The sequence below is a fragment of the Mirounga angustirostris genome, unplaced genomic scaffold (assembly GCF_029215605.1).
Source record: "Mirounga angustirostris isolate CCGP_5_RB_7025 unplaced genomic scaffold, mMirAng1.0.hap1 SCAF_5, whole genome shotgun sequence".
In the NCBI taxonomy this organism is placed as follows: Eukaryota; Metazoa; Chordata; class Mammalia; order Carnivora; family Phocidae; genus Mirounga; species Mirounga angustirostris.
Window position 1 is genome coordinate 149,722,807 of NW_026991713.1, and position 23,158 is coordinate 149,745,964.

Sequence of the window (23,158 nt, forward strand, 5' to 3'; positions counted from 1 at the left end):
CGTTGAGGACAATCCCAACAGAACTACCACAGGCTTAGGGATGTGGCCTCCTCTCCCTCCTTCCTCCCCTGTTGAGTGTTGATGTGGATAATTAAGTATTACTATATGTCCTTGCTTACCTTATTATTCCACATTCACGGCCAAGTATTCACTGAGCAGCCCCACCCCCACCCCATGCCCCTGGTATGGTTCTAGGCATTGGGGGGGAGAATGGCCAATGAGTCAGACCAGGTCCCTGCTGCTCTGAAGCTTGCATGCTGGTAGGGAATACACACGAGGATCAGGAAGCCAGCAAATCTCTTAATGGTGTGCTATGAAGAAAATAAACAGGGCCACACCTGAGGATGAGCAGCATAACAACAGAGAAGGTGGTGAGAGGCCACTGTGGGGAGTGACCGTTGAGCTAAGGTCAAAATGTGATGGAGGCCAGTTCCCATCAGAGGAAACAGCAGTACAAAGGGTGGTGGGATGTTCTACAAGGAGAGGCCATACAGACAAGGCTGAGAGGAGGTCTGGGGCAGAGTGAATGGGCCCTGGGCAGTCATAGGAAGGAGTCTGAACTTTATTCTACAGGAGGTGCAAAGTTCCTTTTGTGAAGAAAATGACTTCTTAAAGACAAATATCAGAACAGATAATGAAAGGTACCTTCTGATTATTCATGTTCAGTCAACTTTATTTATCTAGGGTTTTAAAAAAAATCTACATAGGTCCTTTAGGTTTTATTTAAAAGAAAAATCCAATGTGTATATATCTGTTTATGTGTAATGTCTAATAGTAAAGAAATAATGGCAATAAAAATCCATTGAAGGAAAAAGAGAATTTAGTCAGTAAAATCTTTTCTAGAAAGGTGTTAGAAGTCATTATTATCATTATTATTCCAAGAATCCCTAAGAACTCTCCAATGACATAAGACAGTATTTTATGAAGTTATAAAAAAAAATCAATATTACCTGTCAAGTACTACCTCTTGCAGGTGCAACCAAAACTGCTAAGGTTATGTGAACAAGAAATCCCTGCTGTCTATTACAGAAAGCTTTTAATAGAACTTGCCTTGACAACTGATTCCTAAATCTTCCTTTTCCCCCCAGCTCAATACAATATTGCTACTTAATTTCACAACTGTGCAGAGCTGTTTTTAGGCACTACTTGGGGAATAAGTATTAAGAGTTCAAGTAAATGCAAATAATGTTTTTGGTATTTTTTCTCAAAAGATTTCAATGAGAATACAGACTATAATATTAAGCTGTATTATGTGTATATAGTTTCTACAGTTATCTGTAACTCGGTTATCTTTTGCAGTACATAAGGGAAATGGTCCTAGTGTTATTCAGGCTTAAAACTAGGGTTTGCCTTGTAACTCTATCAGGGACTGACAACCTTGTAATGCTGGAAATCACAAGATATTATGAAACATTCTCTCTGTTTGCTCAGTTCCATAAAGTTTACTAAAGACTCTTCCCCCCTATTCTCCAACCTCAGGGGAAACATGACTGAATTCTAGAGATAAACTTACTTATTGTAAAAGGTGAATGCAATTAGGTGTCTCCCCACCTCTCTCCACAAACCTACTTGAGTCTTGACAACTCAATTTTAGATTTCCTTAAATAACCTTTTCCTTTTAGTAGCCCCCCTATTAACACCCCCAATTAAAATGATGAGTTAGATGGGGAGCATTGGGTGGCACTGCTTGCCTTGGGAGATGCAGGTGTCCTACCCCCAGGGAAGGGACCTGTAAGCAAGGAGTGAGCATCATGTGATGAAGCGTTTACTGATGTGGGCAAAGCTGTGTCCCGTGGTCCATTATGGGTCCACCTCAGTCATCCAGTCTCCTCTGGTAAACATTCTCTGACTCGAACAATCTGGACAGGCTTTGTCACTCTGGACCTGGGTGTGTCTGGGCTTTGCAAACCCTGGGATCAAGTCCCAGGGCTTCCAGCTCACATTGGGTTGCTGTCCAGTAAAGGTGGTTAATGGTGCTGAATATGGTAGTGTTGCCACTGAGCTGGTACAAAGCTCTCATCCATGAAAAATGTTTTCTAGGAAAGAGAGGATCGTGTTAAGGAGCCTGGGCTGGACAGTTGGACTGCCTGCATCTCAATCCTTGCTTCCCCACTGATGAGCGGTGTGATCTCAGCCAAGTGGCCCCACCTCTCTGAGCCAAGGCACTTAAAACGTACTTAGCACATAAGAAACATTGAACACCATAGCGCTTAGGATCATGGAGGATTTTATTGTTTTCCACAGCATAAGGCACTTATTTTTTAATGTGCTTTTCTTTTTTAAAGAAAAGGCAATCATAGTGAATGCATTGGTAAATAGCTATTATCAGAACAATACACACTTATCTAAAAAATCATTTCTTTCTGAACCAACCAGCATCAGGGAATACCGCTGGTTACCTAAAAAATGGTGAGAATTTCTTATGGTTCCCTATTCTTCGCGTATCTTTGCTGTGTTTTGAATCATTTCTTTTACATATTAGGTTTGTGGGGAAGGAGATTTAGAAATTTCATTTCCATTACTTTGAATTATCTCCACTCCCCATCCCATTCCAGGTGCCCCAGCCTACTGAGCATCTTGCACACGTCATACAACAGAGAGGGCTCCGGCGGTCCGTTAGGATTCCTGTTCCCTGTGCTCCCAGTAGCCCCACACCTGCATTTACGACCCTGCCATCTGATTCTGAAAGTCAGCACATAATAAGCGTTGCTTATTACTTTTTACTGACCTCCTGTTCCTGACCTCTTCAAGCCACACCTGTTGTTGAGAAAAATGAACACAGAGCAACTCTGCGGCAAAATACTAAAACGGGAGCATTCTAATTTTGAAAGATTTTAATTTTCTTGTGCCACAACACAACGAGCTACAGTGCATCACCGATCTGTAGCACAATTAACTTCTCTTTTGTGCCTTATGAATTTACATACGCAATTATCCTTCTCTTTAATTTTTCACGGTTTTGCTACATTGACTAAAACTTTTTAACAAGAAAGTCTTTTGATTTAATAGACTTTGCAGTTCATTTGTAACTGCTGGTTTGGGTCTGATGGATGCCACCACCTGGTGCCGTGAGGTTGTTCGGGCGGGACGGAGTGCCGGGGCTCCCCATCGGACGGGGCAACAGACACGATCTTGCGCAGTCGGCAGCCGCAGAGAAGCAGCGGCAAAGGAGATCACATAAAAACGGTGTTGATTTTAAACCACCCGCGCTCCTTTGCCAATGGATCCTGCCCCCTGTTCATTTCATCCAAGTCGGCGCCGATTTAGATCACAGGGCTGAATGTACCGTTTTTGTGCCCGCCAGGGTTCCTGCTTTGTTTCTTTTCAGAACTCAGCATCGACTCCTGCTTGCTCTGTCCAAGGAGACACAGCGAAGAGGCTCATAAATGGAGGGCCATCCCCATCACACAAGAACGCCAATCTGTGGAGCTCCTGTGCCCTCAGAGGGGACCGTGAAGAAACTCAAAACAGACAGAGAGGCGGTGCTTTGGGGCTTCAGTTCTAGTCTCTGGGTGGGCGGGCAGGGGGAGGGAGGTTTATAGAGATGGCCAATTTGTGTGCCAAGGAGGCTTTTCTCATCACCCAGAAGGCAAATTCAACTTTGACTAGCATCGAACGCATCGTCAACAATAGTAGGAGCCTCAAAATTTAATAGCAAGTGTTGTCTACTCAGTTCCGTGCAAAAAAAAAAAAAAAAAAAAGAAGCCCACGCAGCTCTGCTAATGGGATATAATGATTTGCCTTGTTAGGAAGGAAAGGCGATGACCTTTGTTTCTGCCTAGCATTTTGGGAGTCGTGAACACAATCTAAGACAATCAGATGCGGTTTGTTCACGGAATTATCAAAGACCGCACTTGGATATCAAGGTGGGATGGAGGGTGACAGGTAGACTTTTACCATCCGCTACTGGGAAGCAATCGATTTCACAGGCAGAGCTGAGAAACCCATCATTAGGAGAACTGACTCAAACACTGAGGCAGCAAGATTCTAATATCATTTATTCCTTTGTTTTCAGGCTTTCCCCACCCCCCTCTTTATTAAGGGGAGGGCAGCTCTCTATTTTGAATATAACTTAGGATAGGAGGATAGGACCCAGCTCTCTGATTTATGCAAAATGACATAAATCCACAAATCGGCCTGGAATACTTTTATATTTCAACAGGGGGCAGTGCACAGCTGCACTTTCTGGCAAAGTAAGAAACCAATGGAAGTGAACCGTGGACTTGGAGCAATCTATGGGTCTAGGAATGAAGGACAGACACAGGCTCAAGGGGCAGTCACTTTTCCTCCATCAGGCCCATGAGATCGTCGTCTATCCCCTTCTCACTCAGCTCATCCAAACTGTAGTATCGATGAACGATTTTCTCGGCGGTGACCACCACGACTCGGAGCCCGTGGGTGTCTTCGCCCAACTGGCACCCGATGGCCGATGACACCACCATGTCCAGGTTCTGGTAGATGCCCCCGGCATTCCGGTGGTAGTGGCCTGAGAACACAGCTGTGACACCTGCAGGGGAGGGAACAAAACATTAGGGGGCCAAGGATCTTCATTTAGGGAACTGGGGGCTCCACGGCTTCCTTCTGGGAGCAATAGAGTATGTTATAAAATTAAATGCGCTAATATTACTCAGTGCATAATAAACGAGAAGACTACATATGTGACATCCAGAATCCTTACAAGGATAATTCATCGATACAACATATTAACACATTTGTCATAAGTGGTACAAGAAAGTGCTAGGGAACAAGAAGAGAGAAGATGAAGTGACTGACTTTGGGAGAGATACAGGAAGCGGAAGGAAATATTTTGAGGCCTATATAAACAGCCATATTATGGAAGTTAAATGTCTAGAAAAAAGAATGTTTATGGAGTTTTATTCAAGACAGTACAGCATGCTCAACATTTAATGTACCTCCTCCGCTCCACACTCAAGAGCCATGATGGATAAAATCTAAAAAAGAAAACCAAAGGACAGAAGTAGCTTCAAAATCAAAACAAATAGCTCCGTGGATGAGAAACAAGGCAGAAAGGCAGAGTAATGAGCGGGGTTACAGTGCTGCTGGGAGTTAAGCTCCTGGAGGGTGACAGAGACTGCAAGCAGTTTCTGTGATAGGAGGAAATAAAGCCCGGCCCCCATTTGAAAGAGGGTTGGCGCGGGAACCTCTGTTTATGGAAAGAGGATGCAAAAAACCATTGTAGCGTGCTGCCTGGGGCTAGGGTCGTGGTATGCAGGTGTTTCTAACAAGTCCTCCAGAAAATAAAAGAGAACCAATCTGTAATGTTTACTAATTTCCATGGGGTGAACACTCTGATGGTGGCTGATTTCACATTACCGACGACGTGACGTCACTGCCCAGACGTGGGAAGAGATGCCTGGTAGCATCATTATATAGTGCTTCTACCACACAGGCACAGAAGCTGTGAACTACCTTGCCAGCATGGTAATAGCAACATGTAGCAAGATAGTTAGAAAATAATCAGTTTTGAGTATTTATGACCTTTGCTTTTTATTATAATTTATTTAATGGCGAGTTTGTAGAATTTAAGGTTTAGTAATGGTTGTTTAACAAGGAGCTCACAAAATTCCTTAAAATTTAATAATTGGTTTTCATGAACTGGGTAGGAGCTGACTGCAGCACAGCACTGGGCTAGGGCTTGTAGCAATCTATGGGTCTAGGAATGAAGGACAGACACAGGCTCAAGTCTAGGAAATGAGACATGTTTTCTCAGTGTGACTGTGGGCAAGGGCCCTCAAGCTCTACTATAAGACCTGGCCCTGGGTAGGGGCTGGGGTGGAGGTGACCCAAACCACTAGACAAGGAGAAGCTATTCAAGAGAGAAAGTGAAGGAAAAACCAAAGCTGAAATTACCTCTTAATCAAATTGAATCTGAAACAAATCCCACCGCCCGGGAAGAAATTTCATGCTAACTAAGACAGTCTACAGATTCCTCAATCAGGAATATGAATTCACTACTCCAGGTGAAATGAATGATATAAAACTGCCTGAAAAATATTTAAAATGAGTATGTTTAGGGCATCAAAAAGTCCTTAATAAAGGAAAAGAACCAGATGTTATGAAACAAAACAGGCATGAATTCAATGAGAATAACTGGTAATGAAAGCTTAGAAACATGGCCATTAAAGACAGCCATTAAAACAGAACACGAAGACAGCTCTCAATAAATGGGATAAATTCTAAACTGGACACTAATCAGAGAGGAAATCAGTGAATTAAGAGACAGAATGGAGGCACTGAACCAACCAAAAGACAACACAGAGACTCAGACACAAGCAATAAGAACATGCAGTTCAAAGAACCCAAAGAATGGATAAAGGGGTATCTATGGATGCTTAAGAGGAGGTGCAACAGGAGAAAGGAGGAAATAATAGTAAGAATAACTTGAAGAAACAATTGTTGGGGATTTTCCAAAATGAAGGAATATATGGGTCTTCATATATAAAGTACTAAGTAGGATAAATAAAAATCAATTTGTATCATGGGGATATTGTGGAGCATCCAACCAAAAAACCCTAAAAATATATCATGGCAAAAATACTATAAAGGAATGACAATTAGATAGCAGGCACCCCAGCAATAACAGAACCAAAGAGTAATGCCTTCCAGAGCTGAGGGGAAGCAACTATGAACAATGAAAGTGTTATATTTGTACAACAAAATAAACAGTTTATTTATGCACAACAAAATAAACAGCAGTTCCACTCCTAGGTATCTACTCAGGAGAAAGGAAAACACACAGCCATGTAAAAACTTGTTCGTGAAGGTTCACAACAGCATTATTCATAGTAGTCAAAAGAGCAGAAACAACCTAAATGTCCATTTGAACTGATGAATAAACAAAATGTGGCACATCCATTTGATGGAAGATTGTCCGGCTGTCAAAAGGACTGAAGAGTACTGACACATGCTCCAACATGGACTGACCTCGAAAACACCATGCTCAGTCAGTGAAAGAAGTCAGATGCAAAAGGCCTCGCACTGTATGATTCCATGTATATGAAATGTCCAGAATAGGCAACTCCAGAGACAGAAAGAAGATTATTGTTTGTCGAGGGCTGGGGATGGGGAGGGACAAGGGGAAGTGGGAGTGATTGCTAATGGGCACAGTGTTTCTTTGTGGAATGGTGACGGTATAGAATCAGATAGTGGTGATGGCTGCACAACCTCATGACTATATTAAAGCCACTGAATTTGGGGCGCCTGGGTGGCTTAGTCATTGAGAGTCTGCCTTCGGCTCAGGTCATGATCCCGGGGTCCTGGGATCGGGCCCCGCATCAAGCTCCCTGCTCGGCGGGAAGCCTGCTTCTCCCTCTCCCACTCCCCCTGCTTGTGTTCCCTCTCTTGCTGTGTCTCTCTCTGTCAAATAAATATATAAAACCTTTAAAAAAAAAAAAACACTGAACTTTTTCATGTTAAAAGTGTGAATTTTATGGTATAGCTCAATTAAAAAAAAAATTAAAAAAAAATATAGGGGAAGGGAAGGAGGCCAGAATGACCCGTGTGGCAGTGATGGGAGGCGGAGACATCAGTATGAACTCATGTTTACCTTAATACCATGTTGAAAACAGAGAATGACACAGAGAGACATTGACAGATGTGTGCGGACACAGGTTAGTATAAAGACGCGTATTTCCTTGCTCCGTTGGCTGTCAGTGCCTAGAAACAGGGGCACATACTGGCCATGAGCACACCTAGCGTCCAGATCTTGGTTTCTAATACCATTCTTGAATAAAAGGATCCTCGGAGACTTGGCTGACTGTGGGGCTGGGGCAGGAAATATACAAGATGAGCCTGGAGCATCTTGTTGGGCCAGAAAGGAAGGAAGTGCTCAAAAGCTCGAGCTAATGGGGGGTGTGTCAGAGGGACACAGGAATCAACAGAAAGAGCTTCCCACAGCCAAACCTTAACAACTTAAGCAACAAAATAAACTCATGCCAAAGTATAAAAAATAAATCCACTAGTCCAAATTAATATAAATAAAGAAATGTGGGAAAAAGAGACAAAATCTCCCATACAGAAGAACAAATAATTTATGTCGATCTTCTGCCCTTAGGAAGGTGGAGCTCCCTGTATGTGTGGACTATGCATACGGACTTCCTTCCCAGAGTCACTTAACAGTGGAGACATGGGCCAAACATCAACAGGGATGGGAAGTCAGGTTGTTAGTCTGCACCCCTGATGCACCTTGATGACTGTGATAAAAACGGCACACCTGTGTGGTCTTCCTCCTCCCAATCCAGGACTCCAGCATGAGAAAACCATCAGACCAATCCCCATAGAGAGACATTCTACAAACACCTGACCAGTACTTCTCGAGAAACTGTCAAGGTCGTCAAAAACAAGGGCAGTCTGAGAAACTGTCACAGCACAGAGAAGACTAAGGAGGTGTGATGCCTAAGCGAGGTGTGCTATGCTAGATGGGATCCTGGAGCAGAAAGAGGACATTAGGTAAAAAAGTAAGGGAACCTGATTATGGGCTTTCATTAATAAAAGTGCATCAATATCACTTCATTAATTATAGCAAATATACCGTATTAGTGTAAGATACTAATAACGGGAAACTAGAGGCAGGTGTACATGGGAAGTGTCTGTATTATCCCTGCGGTTTTTATATGGATTTGAAATTGTTCTAAAATTAAAAAGTTTATTTAAAAAAAAACCATCTGGATAATTTCCAAAAGAACCGAATGGAATATGCAGCTTTCAATCAGCAAAGAGGCAGGGGGAAAAAATCAGAATGACTACAAAAAACAAAACAAAAAAAGAATCAAACACGAAATTTTAAAATGTTCCTGACACCAAATGCTGGGTCTGGTGCAGAGAAACTGGATCGTGCCTGCAGTGCTGGTGGGAAGGTAAACAGTCTGGTTGGTAAACAGTCTGGTAATAGTTGAAATTGCATTTACTGTATGACCCAGCAACAGAACTCCTGGACATTTTTCCCAGTTTCCCAAAACTTATGTTCAAATATCTGTACATGGATGTATATAGTAGCTTTATTTGTAATAGCCAGGAATGGGAGGCAACGTAAATGTCCTTCCGCGGGGTCTACGGTTACACTGTGGTACATCCACGCTATGGAATACCACCCAGCAATAAAAAAAAGGAACAACCGATCGATACGCACAACAACTGGAATAGATTTCAAGGAAATTATACTCATTAAAAAAAGCCAAACCTGGGCGCCTGGGTGGCTCAGTCATTAAGCGTCTGCCTTCGGCTCAGGTCATGATCCCAGGGTTCTGGGATCGAGTCCCACATCGGGCTCCCTGCTCGGCAGGAAGCCCGCTTCTCCCTCTCCCACTCCCCCTGCTTGTGTTCCCGCTCTCACTATCAATCTGTCAAATAAATAAATAAAATCTTTAAAAAAAAAAAAAAGCGCCAAACCCCAAAGGTTCCATCCTGTATGATTCCATTTATGTAGCATTCCTGAAATGACAAAATTATAGATATGGCTGCTAGGAGTGAGGCGCAGCGGTGGAGGCAATCGGGGGCGCATGCGGCTATAGGAGGACGGCAGGAGAGATCCTTGTGGTGATGGAACTGTTTGCTTTTGACAAGGATTCAGAAAGGTCTGAAGGGAATGTGCTCAAAATGTTTACAGCAACTGCTTCTGGGAGACTCTGAACACAGCATTGTGACTACAGCTGTCAGGGCTCGAAGCGGGCACAGGGACACACCTGCGGGCAGGTGTGGCCATCTGCTGGCTGAGGTCCACACCCAGGGATGGGAAGGAAGGACACCCAGGTTTGTCTACGTGGAGCATCCAACGGTGGCGGGAAAGAGCTATTTCCATTTACTGTTATTAGGATATAAACAGACACAACTCATTTCAGAGGGTAATCTGGTGCTATTCTCTCACGTTTCATTGTGCATTCCCCTTGATCCAACACCACCACTTTGGTAGAAATTTATCCTTCAGAAATACCCAGTACAGTGTTCACCGAGGCACTGTGTGTGATGTTCATTTATGGGAGGACTGGATAAATTACAGTAGGTGTATTTTTAAAAAGAGGTAGATTTACATGTGCTGGCATTGAAAGATACCAAATACGTTATTAAATATAAATAAGATGTTAAAATAAGTATTATGTGATCCTGGCTTTGTAAAACATAGACAGCATATGCATAAGAGGGTGTGCACGTATGTTTGTAGCCCCCAATTGAACTGGGATACATTCGCACTGCTCACACTGGTGATTTCATGGGGAGGCTGGGGGCTGGGATTAGCGAGGGGACATCGTTTTCTACTCTTTTGTACCGTGGTATAATGTTATCAGTGATCATGAACACGAACATCAAGGTGCTGTGAAGAGCGTGGGGGTGATGTGCCAGACGGACCGAGTGGGGCGGGGGGAAGGGGAGGAGAGATGGAATGGAGGTGCCCCCACACCAGGGACCGAGCTGTTCAGGTCAGACGCTTGCAGCTGAAGCCCCGGGTTGGGCGCCCAGAGGGTCCTCGCCACAGCTGGAGAATTGAACAGTCCTGACCACACTGACCGGAGGACCACATAAGTGACTGCTTCCTTCATGGCCTCCCTGGGGTTTCAAAGCTTCATGGCCTGTGCAGTCGGAGGCCCACTGCAAGTCTGTGCCATCAGACTGGCCTCGGGGAGTTCCTCTTGGCCAGACAGAAGCCACTTAGTGTTGTTATTATTTTGTTGTGTACTAGATTATGGGCACTGAATTTGGCTCTTCATGCCTAATTCATAGTTGCAAACTAATATTCTGGAAGTAATGCTTGGCAATTTTGAAAATGGCTCGCATTAGCCGTAATTAGCCATAAAAACTCATTTATGTTCAAGTTTCATGCCATATTTATTGGCATCCACAGAGACAGAAGCATTAATGGGGCTGTTCAAGTGACCTGCAGAACTTTCCGAGCAGATCTCAGCGGACCCTGGACAGCTGCGCTGGTTGGCCATGTGTGTGCTATCCATCTTCCCACTGCAAACCCCTCAGGGCTCACCATTTATTGTTAATGTCCCAAGTCACAGCAAGTGTGACCGAATGAGGATGTGGCATTAGCAAGGATACCTAAGAGGACTAACAATAAAGATGAAAGAGACTGTCAGTGAGCAGGGCCACGGTGTTGAGAATGGCCTCCCCTCTAGCAAGGAGAGCCCCCCCTCCCCAGCAAGGAGAGCCCCCCACCGCCGCCACCCACGAGTACAATCAGGAACTTCACATCTTGGAGTCCTGAATAAGACACCGTGGAATGGCCATGAAATAAGTGCACAAAGGGTTGGTCAGGCAGGAGGCTGAAGTCTGTGTCAAATGGAGGAGGGTACGAGTAACTCTCCATTCTGCCGGGTTCTGGTGTGGAGTTCAGGGCTCTGGGCTATTCCTGGCTGGAATAGGGAGGAGGAGGCACGTGAGTCTCTTCCCGGGCTGGAACCAGGGCCAGAAGCAGCCTGGTGGATGACAGAGGGAGTTTCTATCTCCCACCTCCTGGGAAGTCCAGCAGTTCTGAACCCGGTTATGTTCTCCAAGTCCTCCCATGAGTAAGGGCAGTATTGAGGCGAAGTGGAATGGGGATGGCTTGGAAGGAGGATAACAGCAGGACCCTAAGGACTTTCCAAGTATCATCTCACTGAATCCTCCCAACGGAGACGTGAATCACCTCCGTTTTACAGATGAGAAAACCGAGGCCGGGAGAAAAAACAAAGTTATGCAGCTGGAAAACTCATGTTAGAGCCCAAGTGCTGAACCGGCCTTGCAGACTCTGGCTTTGTTCTTTGGGGACCTTGGGCAGGCCGCTGCCCTTTCCGGGCCTCCACTCCCTCCCTTGTGAGATGAATAATGATTAACACCTGTCTCACGGATGGCAGAGAGGTTTGAAGGAGAGCATGGAACCGGGCAGCAAGCACCTAGCACACGGCGGGTGCTCATCAGCCCTCGGGGCTCCTTCCCGAGCAGGGCCGGCAGCTCACTGCTGGAGTGGGACACAGACACCACGTGCTGGCCTGCGATGCACAGTCTCCTGCCCGAGTTACAATTCTGCCCTTTTATGCCGACAGGCTACGAGGACCCATCTCTGCTTTTTATTAGCTTCTGATGGGGACGCATCGATTCGCAACTCAGTGCAGGTAAGGAATGAATTAATAAATCGTGGTTTCCCGGACGGGGGATTGATTTTAGTGGTGTTTTCATGAGTCGTGCCAAATTTCCATTTTGGCTGTTCATTAGTCATCTGGGGCTGACATGCCTCTATGGTTCCTTAATTGAGTATTACGTATAGATTGTTTCTGAATTATGAACTGCTGTAAGGAGATGACAAGCATCTTCTTAAATTACCGCCAGAAGAATTCCCCGGCACAAGACAGCCCCTGCGCATCAACAGAGGACAGCTTCTGTGGTGTGAGTTTCGTTTTTATTTCTCCATGGTATCAAGTCATAAAGATGTTATAAAAGCTATTTTTAAGCTGTCTTGATTCAAATTCATTTCAAATCAATCAGAGGATGGGAATGCAATCTCCATATAATTTGATATTCTAATACTGGAAGCTTGCCTCAAATCAATCAGGAAATCGGGATGTACCCCAGTGCAATTTTAATATTAAAAACTGGCTTCCTTAATGTGCTAGTGTTACTTAAGCCTGGAAAGTACAAACATGTTTGAATTGGGCCGCTTTTGTTTGTATCCTGAGTATACATAGTTTACTGATGAGTATACGTTTATGACAATGGTGTGCATCTTTACGTCGTCAGCTGTGACAGGGAAAACTGTGTTGTAAATCATTAGTCACTCATTATTCTGCCTCAGTGGTAAGGAAAAAAACATGACTCACTGGGAAAAAAAAAATTGGTGTGAATGGAGAGGAAACAGGTACAAATAACCCATGCTGCAGGTAAAGAATTTCGTAGGCAGGTCGCCGAGAGGCGGGCCCTGAGATGGTGGTCCCTGCCAACAGCCAGCAGCTGCTAATCCAAAATCAGGGTACAGCCCACCTGACTCATTAAGTAAGAGGTTCTTAACTATTGGGTTAGGGTTTTGAGTTGCCACAGAGAGGTTAAGGGACTTGCCTGGGGTCACCTAGCCAGGATTTGTACCTGGATCAGGCTGACTCAGAAGCAGATGCTCTCTGTCCATTACCTTAGAGGTACGAAGTGCCAAGGATCACACACTGCAGGCCCAGTAAGGCGTGCCCTGTAGGGGGCAGCTTTGACCTAAGTGACACCCTCCACTTCTGCCAGTTCTTTGTTCACATCTGCCCTGGGACTTGAAGTAGGATAGTGATTCTTGTGGTAATAATAATGATAGTAAGTGGTATTTACGGAGTGCTCACTATCAGACATTGTTCTGAAGAAGAGCACTTCACATGTTTTTAAATCGTGTGAGCCCCACAATTTCCCTATGAAGGAGGCATAGTTATTACCCCAGTTTGGCAAATGAGGAAAACAGACGTAGACACATTCCATGTTTGCCCCGCTCGGCCTGTCTCTGGCAGGGCTGTGATCAGAGCCCAGGGGTCTGGCCCCTGAGTCGGTGCTCTTAACCAAACTCCTGCCAAGTGGAGGGAAACTGAAAACACATGAGAGATGGGCCGCGTGAGTGAAGAAAGAAGAACAGGAGTCAGGGGTGTTGAGGAGGCAGGAGCTAAGTGACCACCACGGAGCTTCTGTGACCTACCACCACCCACGGGCACCCCCTAGTCCTTCTCTGTGCCTTTGTATGACATGGGAAAAATTCCTATGTGAGTTTTCCAGGGGAGTGCCTGGTAGTACCAGGATTCCAGATCGGAGTCTGGCTGCGCTGGAGGGCAGGGCAGCTGGACTGACCACTGGCTGGAATGGAGACAAGTGAGGTGCCAGGCTCAAGTCTGCATCCTCCTCCTTCTCGTGGGGAGAGCATCAGAGCATCCCATCACTGCCAGTGTCAGCCTTTCACGAATTCAAACCTTCCCATCCCCAAATTCCCATTAACTTAAGTGGGGTCTTAAAGACATTTTCATGGAACTTCTTTCGAGGATTGCTCATAACTTAATTGACCTGGGGTCTACAAACATTTTCTGTAAGAGGTCAGAAAGTAAATATTTTAAGGCCATGCAATCTCTGTGGAACTACTCAACTCTGCTTTCCTTCACAGCATGGGAACAACCACCATTCACAGTTATGTAAACATGTGGGCATGGCTGCGATCCAATAAAACTCTATTAACAAAAATGAGAGGAGGGCCACCCCCAGTAAATGGAGAAAAAAAAAAAAGCATATCATCTTTTAAAAAAATACATTTGGGTGATCAAAGTTCAGCCACAATTTCTCAATCCTTCAAAAATTAGGAAGTTTCTTTCTGTACTTCTCACAAATAAAGAAAACAACAAAGAAAACAGTAATTTGTAGTTTGTAAAACTATGAATGCCATCCTGACCAGGGGAGACAAGTGTATTTGCCCAACAGAGAACACTGCTTTAATGAACACAAAATTATTCTATAAACAATTACTCAATTATATAAAAATTCAGAGCATTTGTACTAATGGTCAGAAAGAGACTTCTGTATTTACTTGAAACGAAGAGTGTCCACATCCTTCCATCTAAAAAAGTAACTCAGATCTAAAACATTAAAAAAAATTGTGTGCTGACAATTTTTGCTTGAAATTAAATGTCTAATGGGCTTATAGTTTATAATCTCTCTTACAGTGTACCCATAAGAGAGATTATAAAATTCAACCAGCATACAGTTTACACTCAATAAATATAAATCTATGCTGCTGAATTAACATTCTAGTTGTCCTTTATACAGACAATGTGAGGTGGAAAGGGCTCTGAAGTGGTCCTGCTTAATGTGAGCCTCTTGTGTAATTTTAGATTTTCTAATAGTTGCCTTTTAAAAAGTAAACAGTAACGGGTGAAATTAATTTTAGTTATGTGTTTTAACTCAATATTTAAAATATTATTTCAATATATAATCAATTAATAAAATATTACCATTTTTACATTATTTTCATACCAAGTCTGGAAAATCCAGTGTACACACTTAGATCCCACCTCCATTTGGACCAGCTACATGTGGCTACTATACTGAGCAGAGCCATTTTTTTTTTTTTTTAAGATTTTATTTATTTATTTGACAGAGAGAGACACAGCGAGAGAGGGAACACAAGCGGGGGCAGTGGGAGAGGGAGAAGCAGGCTTCCTGCCGAGTAGGGAGCCCGATGCGGGCCTGAGCCAAAGGCAGATGCTTAACAACTGAGCCACCCAAGCGCCCCAGCAGCGCCATTTTGGAGTGGGGCAGATGTGGAAATCCAATCCCAGCGTTGGCTCTTTTTTAACTGAATGGCCTTAGTTTCACTATCTGAAAAATGGAGATAATCACAGATAACCTTGCGAGGCTGCTGCTATGAGAAACAGCTATACTGTGCCTAGCACACAGTAGGCTCCTCATGAATGAAAGCCATTATAATATCAATTATTAAATCACTGAATATTTCTTTAACAGAAGCACTGAATTATTAATATCATACGACAAACACAAAGGCCCTTTGGCAGAGCAAAAATAACCATACCACATGTACAAATAGACAAAGAAGGTACCTCTAGGATCAACATTTTCCACATTTTACAAGGAAGCTTAACTACTGGATCAAAGAATACCTCCACTTTTTTGGTACAGTGTCAAGTATAACTGAAGAACCATAAACTTCATATATTTTGATCAATTTTAACACATGTACACACCTGGAAACCATCACCAAGATCAAGATCATGAACACATCCCACCACTCCCAAAAGTTTCCTTGTGCTCCTTGGGAGTCACTCTCTCCCTCTATCCTGGCCCAGGCAACATCTGACCTGTTTGCTGTTTCTACAGATTGATAGGATTTCATATAATGGAATCATTTGGTATGCAATCTTTTTTGGTCTGGCTTCTTTCACGTAGCATGATTTTGAAATATTTCATGAAAGAATCATGTAGGCATGATTTTGAAAGATTCCTCCATATTACTGTATGTATCAAGAGTTCATCCTTTTTATTGCTAAGTAATATTTCATTGTATGGATATCCTATAATTTGTTTACCCATTCAACTGCTAATGGACCCTGGGGTTATTTCCAGAATTGCCTCAGCATGTGTGATGAAAAGTGATTAACCATATATATTTGGGTTTATTTCTAAACTCAATTTTCTGTTCCATTAATCTGTTTATCTTTTAATACTAAATGCCAGCTTTGATCACTGTAGGTTAACAGTTCTGAAATCAGGTAGGGTAGGTCCTTCAATTTTGTTCTTCTTTTTCAAAATCATTTTGCTATTAGGTAACTTGCATTTCTTTTTTAAAAGATTTTTTTTAAATTTATTCATTTGACAGAGATACAGAGAGAGAGAGAGAGAGAGAGAGAGAGAGCATGAGCAGGGGGAGAGGCAGAGGGAGAGGGAGAAGCAGGCTCCCCGCCGAGCCAGGAGTCCGAAGTGGGCTTGATCCCAGGACCCCAGGATCATGACCCAAGCCGAAAGCAGACGCCCAACTGAGTCACCCAGGCGCCCTGGTAACTTGCATTTCCACAGAAATTTTAGAATCAGCTTGCAGATTCTACCCACAATAAAACTGCAGGAATTTTGATTGGGATTATGTTGAAACTACAGATCAATTTGGGGAAAATGCCATATTAACAACAGTCTTCCAATCCATGAACATGGTCTATCTTTCCATTTACTTAGGTCTTCTTTAATTAATGTCAGTAATGTTTTATAGTTTTTAGGGCAGAAGTCTTACATGTCCTTTGTGATTCCTGGGTATTTTATGGTTTTTGATGCTATTGCAAATTGAATTATTTTTACAGTTTCATTTGACAAGTGTTTGTTGGTGGTATATAAAAATACATTTTGTCTATCAACTTGATACCCTGAGACCTTGCTAAATTCATTTATTCCAGTAATTGTTTTGTAGATTCCTGGGATTCTCTAAGTAAATAATCATATCATCTGCAAATAGGGACAATTTTATTTCTTCTTCTCTGATTACTATGCTTTTTCTTGCTTTTTGTAATGATTGGAACCTCCAATATGCTGTTACATAGGAATGGTGAAAACAGGCAAGCTTTCCTTATTCCTAATCTCAGGGGAAAAATTTAGTCTTCCATATTCCCATACTTTAGACTTTGGATATGACTGTCAAATTATCCTTAAGGAAAGATAGCAACTTAAATTCTAACCGAGGGTGTGAGAGTTTGGTCACTGAGATTTCATTCCTTGGTGATCTTACAAGACAGAGCCTTTCAAAGATTAAAAGGGAGACTTCCAGAACAACACACGTTTATCCAGAAATTCTCAGTAAGTGCTATCCTCCCTGTTTTTTTTTTTTCTATTGTCATGCTGGATAATCCCTGTCCTCTTACTCTTAACTAAGCCCTTTCACATGATTTATGCTGGTGGATGCTGTCGGTGTCCTCACCAGGCCCCTTTCCAGGTTGGTGCATCCAGCTGCTGCTGGGAGGGTTGGCTGCTAACTGCTCACAGCTGCCCTGCTCCTGAGACCTGAACGACTGAACTAACGCTGTGGTGGGGGGCACAGCCAATGAATGAATGACCCAAGAGTGCAAAAGGTCAGCCCCCAGACCATGTGGCATAGGACTCTTATTATACGAAATACCCAGAATAGACAGGCACATCTATGGTGACCGAAAGTAGATTTCTAGGGCAGGGAGGGAGGAAATGGGGAGTGGCTGCAAAAGGGTTCAGGGTTTCTTTTCTTTTCTCTCTTTTTAAAAGATTTTATTTATTTTTGACAGAGAGATAGCCAGAGAGGGAACACAAGCAGGGGGACTGGAAGAGGGAGAAGCAGACTCCCCACTGAGCAGGGAGCCCGATGCGGGGCTGGAGCCCGATGCGGGGCTCGATCCCAGGACCCTGGGATCATGACCCGAGCCGAAGGCAGATGCGTAACGACTGAGCAACCCAGGCGCCTCGCAAGGTCTCTTTATAGTGTCATGCAAATGTTCTAAAATTGACCATGATGGTGAACGCACAACTCTCTGAATAGACTGAGAACTGCCGAACTGTACACTTTAAGTAAGTGAATTGTATGGTATGTTAATGGTAATGATATGTCAATAAAGCTGTTATGGTGCGGTGGGAGAGGGAAAGAAAGGGAATAATGACCATAATAGTAATAGCTATCATCTTTTGAAGATCTGCTATGGACCAGGCACTGTAAACAAGCCTCATTGTATTACTTTTAATTTTTCCACATCCCTAAAACGGATTATTGTATGTGGGGTTTGGAGGACGTGGCATCCCTGCCTCAAGGAGGGGGGGAGGTGTTCACCCCTGTGGTGTGATTCATGCTCTGGAGCTCCAGCTGGATCTGGCTGAAATCCTGAGCACACATCCTTGCTTATTAGCTTTGTTCCTGGCTTGGTCCTGTGTCCTCACTTCCCTGCTCCAGGGAGCCTTCCTCAGACACTGACCTAAGGAGGTCAGCTGGACCTCTGGATGCCTCTATTACTCTCTTTGTGAGTCCAAGGGCTGCCCAAGGGTTCCTGGCTGCCGCTTTCTCCCATAGCTCCACCCACTTTACAAATAACAAAGACTTTCTATTAAGAGCTTCAGCTCGCTCTTTTTGGTGGTTTTAAAATTTCCTTTCCACTCTTTATCTTTATTGTGTTTCTGCCTTCAAAAGTAATGCCCGCCTTAGGACAGCAGCTGAATGAGCTACGGTACACACACAGTGCAGCTGTAAGGGAAAGTCAGGAAGATCTCCATGAACAGATATGGAATGACAGCCAAGAAAAATTATGTGAATAAAGCGCAAAAAGCATACACAGTAGCCTTCCTTTTGTGTAAGAAGGTATAATAAAACAAACACACATGATGCATGCAGCTTACCCCCAAATACATCAGAAAAATATGTATTTGCAATCTCTCTCACAAATAATAAAAAAAATAAAGCAACTGGGGTAAAACACTAGATAAATCTGGGTAAAACGAATATAGGTGTTCTTTTTACTTGCAACTTTGCTGTCAGCTTTAAAATATTTCTGAATAAAAAGTCAGAAGAAAAAAAAGCAATGCATGCTTGCTAAAATAAAATCAAATGTAAAAATACAGAGCATGAAAAAAAAGGAGGGGCACGAAAATCTCTTGAACTTTCTCTTCCCATTTCAGTTCAATGTGTATTGTCCAGATATTTTAAATTGTCTATACTGATAACACAGCTATTAGATATAAGTCTATAGCAATACACGTATATACAAATACACACAATTTCACAAAAATGGGATATGCTATCTATGGATGTGCGACTTGCTTTTATTCACTCAACACTGTATCTTTTCACTGTTCCACTCAGGACATATAGCTCTATCTCAGAAGCACCCTATAGAATTCTGAAAACTCTATTTCCGGTATGTAAAAATCTAGGCTGTCAGACGACCATTCTAAACTGGGAGGTCAGGTGGGTTCAGCACCTTTCAGCTCTGCACACTGCTCAGGTACAAGGAGAAACTCAGAGTTAGCAGAGCTTCTCAAAGAGCCCCGGGGACCTGGGAGCAAACCACTCCTGGGAGGAAGGAGTCTCATGGCCCAGCCACTCTGGCAGGTCTCAGGGGAGAAGCCCATCTGTACCTGTTTGGGGCAGGATCATTAGCACAGGAAGAGACTCCCAGGTATACGGAGCACCTGAGCCAAGAGGCCCTGCCTCTGTGCAACCTGACCTGGGGCCAGGGCTGCATCGTCTCCTACAGGAGCTGGGACCCAGCCTGCTGATGGGGGTGAGCAGCCCCAGATGGCTGGTGAGGACTAAATTATTGCGGCACCAGGCGTTCCTGGGCGGGGCCGCTGCTGGAACCCTGGGTTTGTGCCTCGCCCTCTCCTGTGGGCACTACGGAGCTTGCAAATACAGGGTTACCTCAGGCGTTTGCCTAGATGTTTGGTTCACGTGACGTGAAACATCTGGCTTGTCTTTAGGATCCACAGCCTCCTCTTGGGATTCTTTCTTTTCTTCTCTCTCTCTCTTTTTTTGATTGGGTAGGAATTAATGGCCCAGTTGCTGAAATGACCTTCACTCAAGGCCAACTCATTCATACTCTATAACCACAAGATTTTTTTTCTTTCTTTTTAAAAAAATTTCCTCCCCTCAAGAAATTACACCTTTCTTGCCTCAACTCCATAATAATCCACAAAAATTATATTGTTCCTCGTTCAAGGCTCCTCTTAATTGAAACTACAAGAAGGTGAGAGAGGGGGATGGAACTGTAATTCTCGATGGCACTGAAGTGGCCCAGGGAGCACCAAGGGCTGTGCATTTTCAGCTTGATCAGGTTGTAAGTGGTTCTGCCACAAAAGCCCCAAAGAAGAGCAGATGGGGAGAGAGCGGCTGGTCAGAGTCATCACACCAACACCCAGCGGAGTCGAGAGGGGCCCAGGTCCTGTTTAGAACATGTTTACACTTCCATCCTCCGAACCCACTTACTTTTATAGGACACGAGCCTCCCCTGCCTTTGGGACCACCTGAGCTTGGACAATCCAGGGCACAGAGCGGTGCTGCTGGGAAATCATTCCTCTCCGAGGCCTGCAGGTGCCTGGCTGCCCGCACAGCCAAAGCCCAGGGGGTATGGCTGCAGTGGAGCCCCACTCCCCGATTTGGACTCAAGAATTAATTATGCTCCTACAAAATTCAGACTCACTTCTTATTTATCTACAGGGGAAGCTATGCTCAACTTTGTAATTTAATTTTTCCCCTTCCTGATGACGCAGAGATTCAAAACGTGTGTGGAATGCAAGAGGAGGGCTGTGTTTTATTCATACTAATATTTGGTTGCCAAAAAAGCAGTAGCAGTCTGGGGCAGGGGTCAGGGGAATGCAAACCTGAACCTCAGTCTCTGTGCGGGTAGCATGTCCATCAAACTCCCTGAGCCTCAGTTTCCCCGGGTGGAAGGCAGGACTAATATCGACCACCCCCAGGGTTACTTCGAAGATCAAGGGACACTCAGAGCCATGCCCAAGGTTGCGTGGCAGGAAGCTGCATGTGACGTACTCGGACGCCGCTCAATAATTAGACCTTCCTCTGAGCCTTCTCTAAGTATCTGATCAGAAGATCTTTTTTTTTTTCATTTGCACAAATTACATCTTTTTCACTATTCATAATTTCCTCTTTATTTTTAAAAGAAGATAGTGGGCTTGTGTGTGTGAGATGCAGAGCGGGGCACACATTAAGGTTTCAATCCAGAATGGACAATTTTCTAGATTTCCATTACCCGGCTTCCATGCCCTATCTTAAACACAGCTGTCAGGACAAGAGGCTCATTAAAAAGATTGTTTTGACTGACGGCATGTTCATGTATCAAACTGGAAATCTGTCCAAAAATACTCGAGGGAGGTAGACAGAGGTGGCAGCAAGCCGCGGAAGGGAGATGTTTTGCAGGGTGTCGAAGATGAAATGTGCTGGGGAAAGAGTGCTCTAGCTTGGACTCGAGCCAGGGAGGTCTGGGAGGGGAGCTGTTGCCACTGAAACGTGAGGACCTTAGAAAAGTCAGCTTCCATCTCAGGAACTGGAGAAAGAAAGATGGCAAGACTGCAGTATGGCACGTGCCAAATAGTGTGCTTTTCCATTCCACCCCTTAAGACGGTGGTCGGCCCTGGCTCTGTCCACGCCCTTGTCTTCCCGCGGGATGACCACTGTCTCCACCTGACCTGAGCCATACCGCCCGTGACAACTCCACTTCCCAGAGCTCCTGGACTGCTTCAAGGCCCTCCCCTCCTGACTCACTCACTTCTTTCGCCCCCAGTGCCTCCTCCTCCTGTGGGCTTCCCTGGGCCAGCGCACCAGTCACCTGCTCCAGGGATGCAGGCCGTTCGTCCCACTGCTTTTCTGCTAGAGCCTGCTCACAGCCTTTTCAACTCTCTGCCCTCAGGACAGTCTTTGTGACTGCCCGCCCTCCTTACCCTCCTGCCTTCCCAGCTGCCCTCCTTTCTGCCCCTAGATGTATCAGGACAACAGTCAGCTGTCAGTGGCTCGAACAAGTAAAAGGTGCATTTGTATTTATCCACCCCATATAAAGAAAGGAGGCAGGTGGACAGGGTGGGTACAGTTTTGCTCAAGGATTTCACTAAGAATGCTGGTTCCTTCTGTTTTTCTGCTCTGCCATCCTCAGTTTGTGGCTTTGTCCTCAGGACTCCAAGATGGCTGCAGGGCTTCCAGGCACTGTGTCCAAGTTCCAAGCAGGAACAAGAGAAAAGGGCCAACAAAAAGCTTTGCAGCTGCCCCACTTGCTAAATCCCAGGACTGGGACCAGTAGCCACACCAGGTGTAAGGGGGGCTGGAAAGGAGTGTTTTTAGCCTGTCACACTGACATCCTGAACAAAACCTGGAAGGGAAAGAGAAAATGCATCCTGGGTAGACTGAGCAAGGTTGTTCTTTCTAAAATGCACAACTTGATGGACGAGAAACCTTCACATGCTTCTTTAACACCTGAGGGTCCTGGATCTACCCACGAGTGGTTTCAAGGCGGCTCTGGCACACACCGGGCTCACGCTCTGCCCTGTGTCTTGAATGCTCCCTTCCTGCCCACATCTGCCCGGCACACTCTCCTTCACCCTTCAAGACACGGCCTGCTCCTCTCTCAGAGGAGATCATCCCTGGCCCAGCTGAACCAAGCTGGGCCTCCTTCCTCCTGATTCTTGCACATTCCTCTACTTTTGTCCTGGGGCTGCCTGCTTCCCACCTTGGTGTCCCCTGCTGGTCTGTGAGGGCAGAGAGCAAATCTATTTAACTGATACCCCAGATATCCATTCTCAGAATGACAAGAACAGACCTGCTACTCTATAAATGACCGCTGGCAGACGGATGGACAGATGGATGGACGGGCAGATGGACAGATGGATAGTGAATGAATATATGAAACTTGAGGCAACTCATAAGCTCTATGTTAGTAGGTGCTGTGGGGGAGAAACTCCGATCTCCCCGTTTTGTCAAAGGAAAAGCAGAGTTCCAGTGTTTTCTGATACTGCAAAAGAACTACCACGCTCTTTGTTAATGAAGGCCTGGTTGTTACTAACAAGAGGGTGGAAGACAGAGACAGAGAAATGAGCACTGACTCTGAATCCTATCTGTTACTCAAATGCCACAAGACACTCTACTCCACCTCCCCGAACATCCGTTTCCTTGATTTTAAAGAAGGGATGATAATAGATCCCG

The 23,158-nt window shown here is 44.5% G+C and overlaps 1 protein-coding gene across 3 annotated transcripts in view; it reads right to left on the reverse strand.

Moving 5' to 3' along the window:
• Positions 1-3,509: 3,509 nt before the first annotated feature.
• The window catches only part of CPPED1 (calcineurin like phosphoesterase domain containing 1), a 101,367-nt gene continuing 81,718 nt past the window's right edge, over positions 3,510-23,158 (reverse strand). For all 3 annotated transcript variants that reach the window (XM_045874999.3, XM_045874998.3, XM_045874997.3), the window contains one exon: positions 3,510-4,507. In XM_045874999.3, coding sequence (XP_045730955.1) covers positions 4,278-4,507 — 230 coding nt within the window. In that variant the 3' untranslated portion in view covers positions 3,510-4,277. The remainder of the gene's footprint in view (positions 4,508-23,158) is intronic.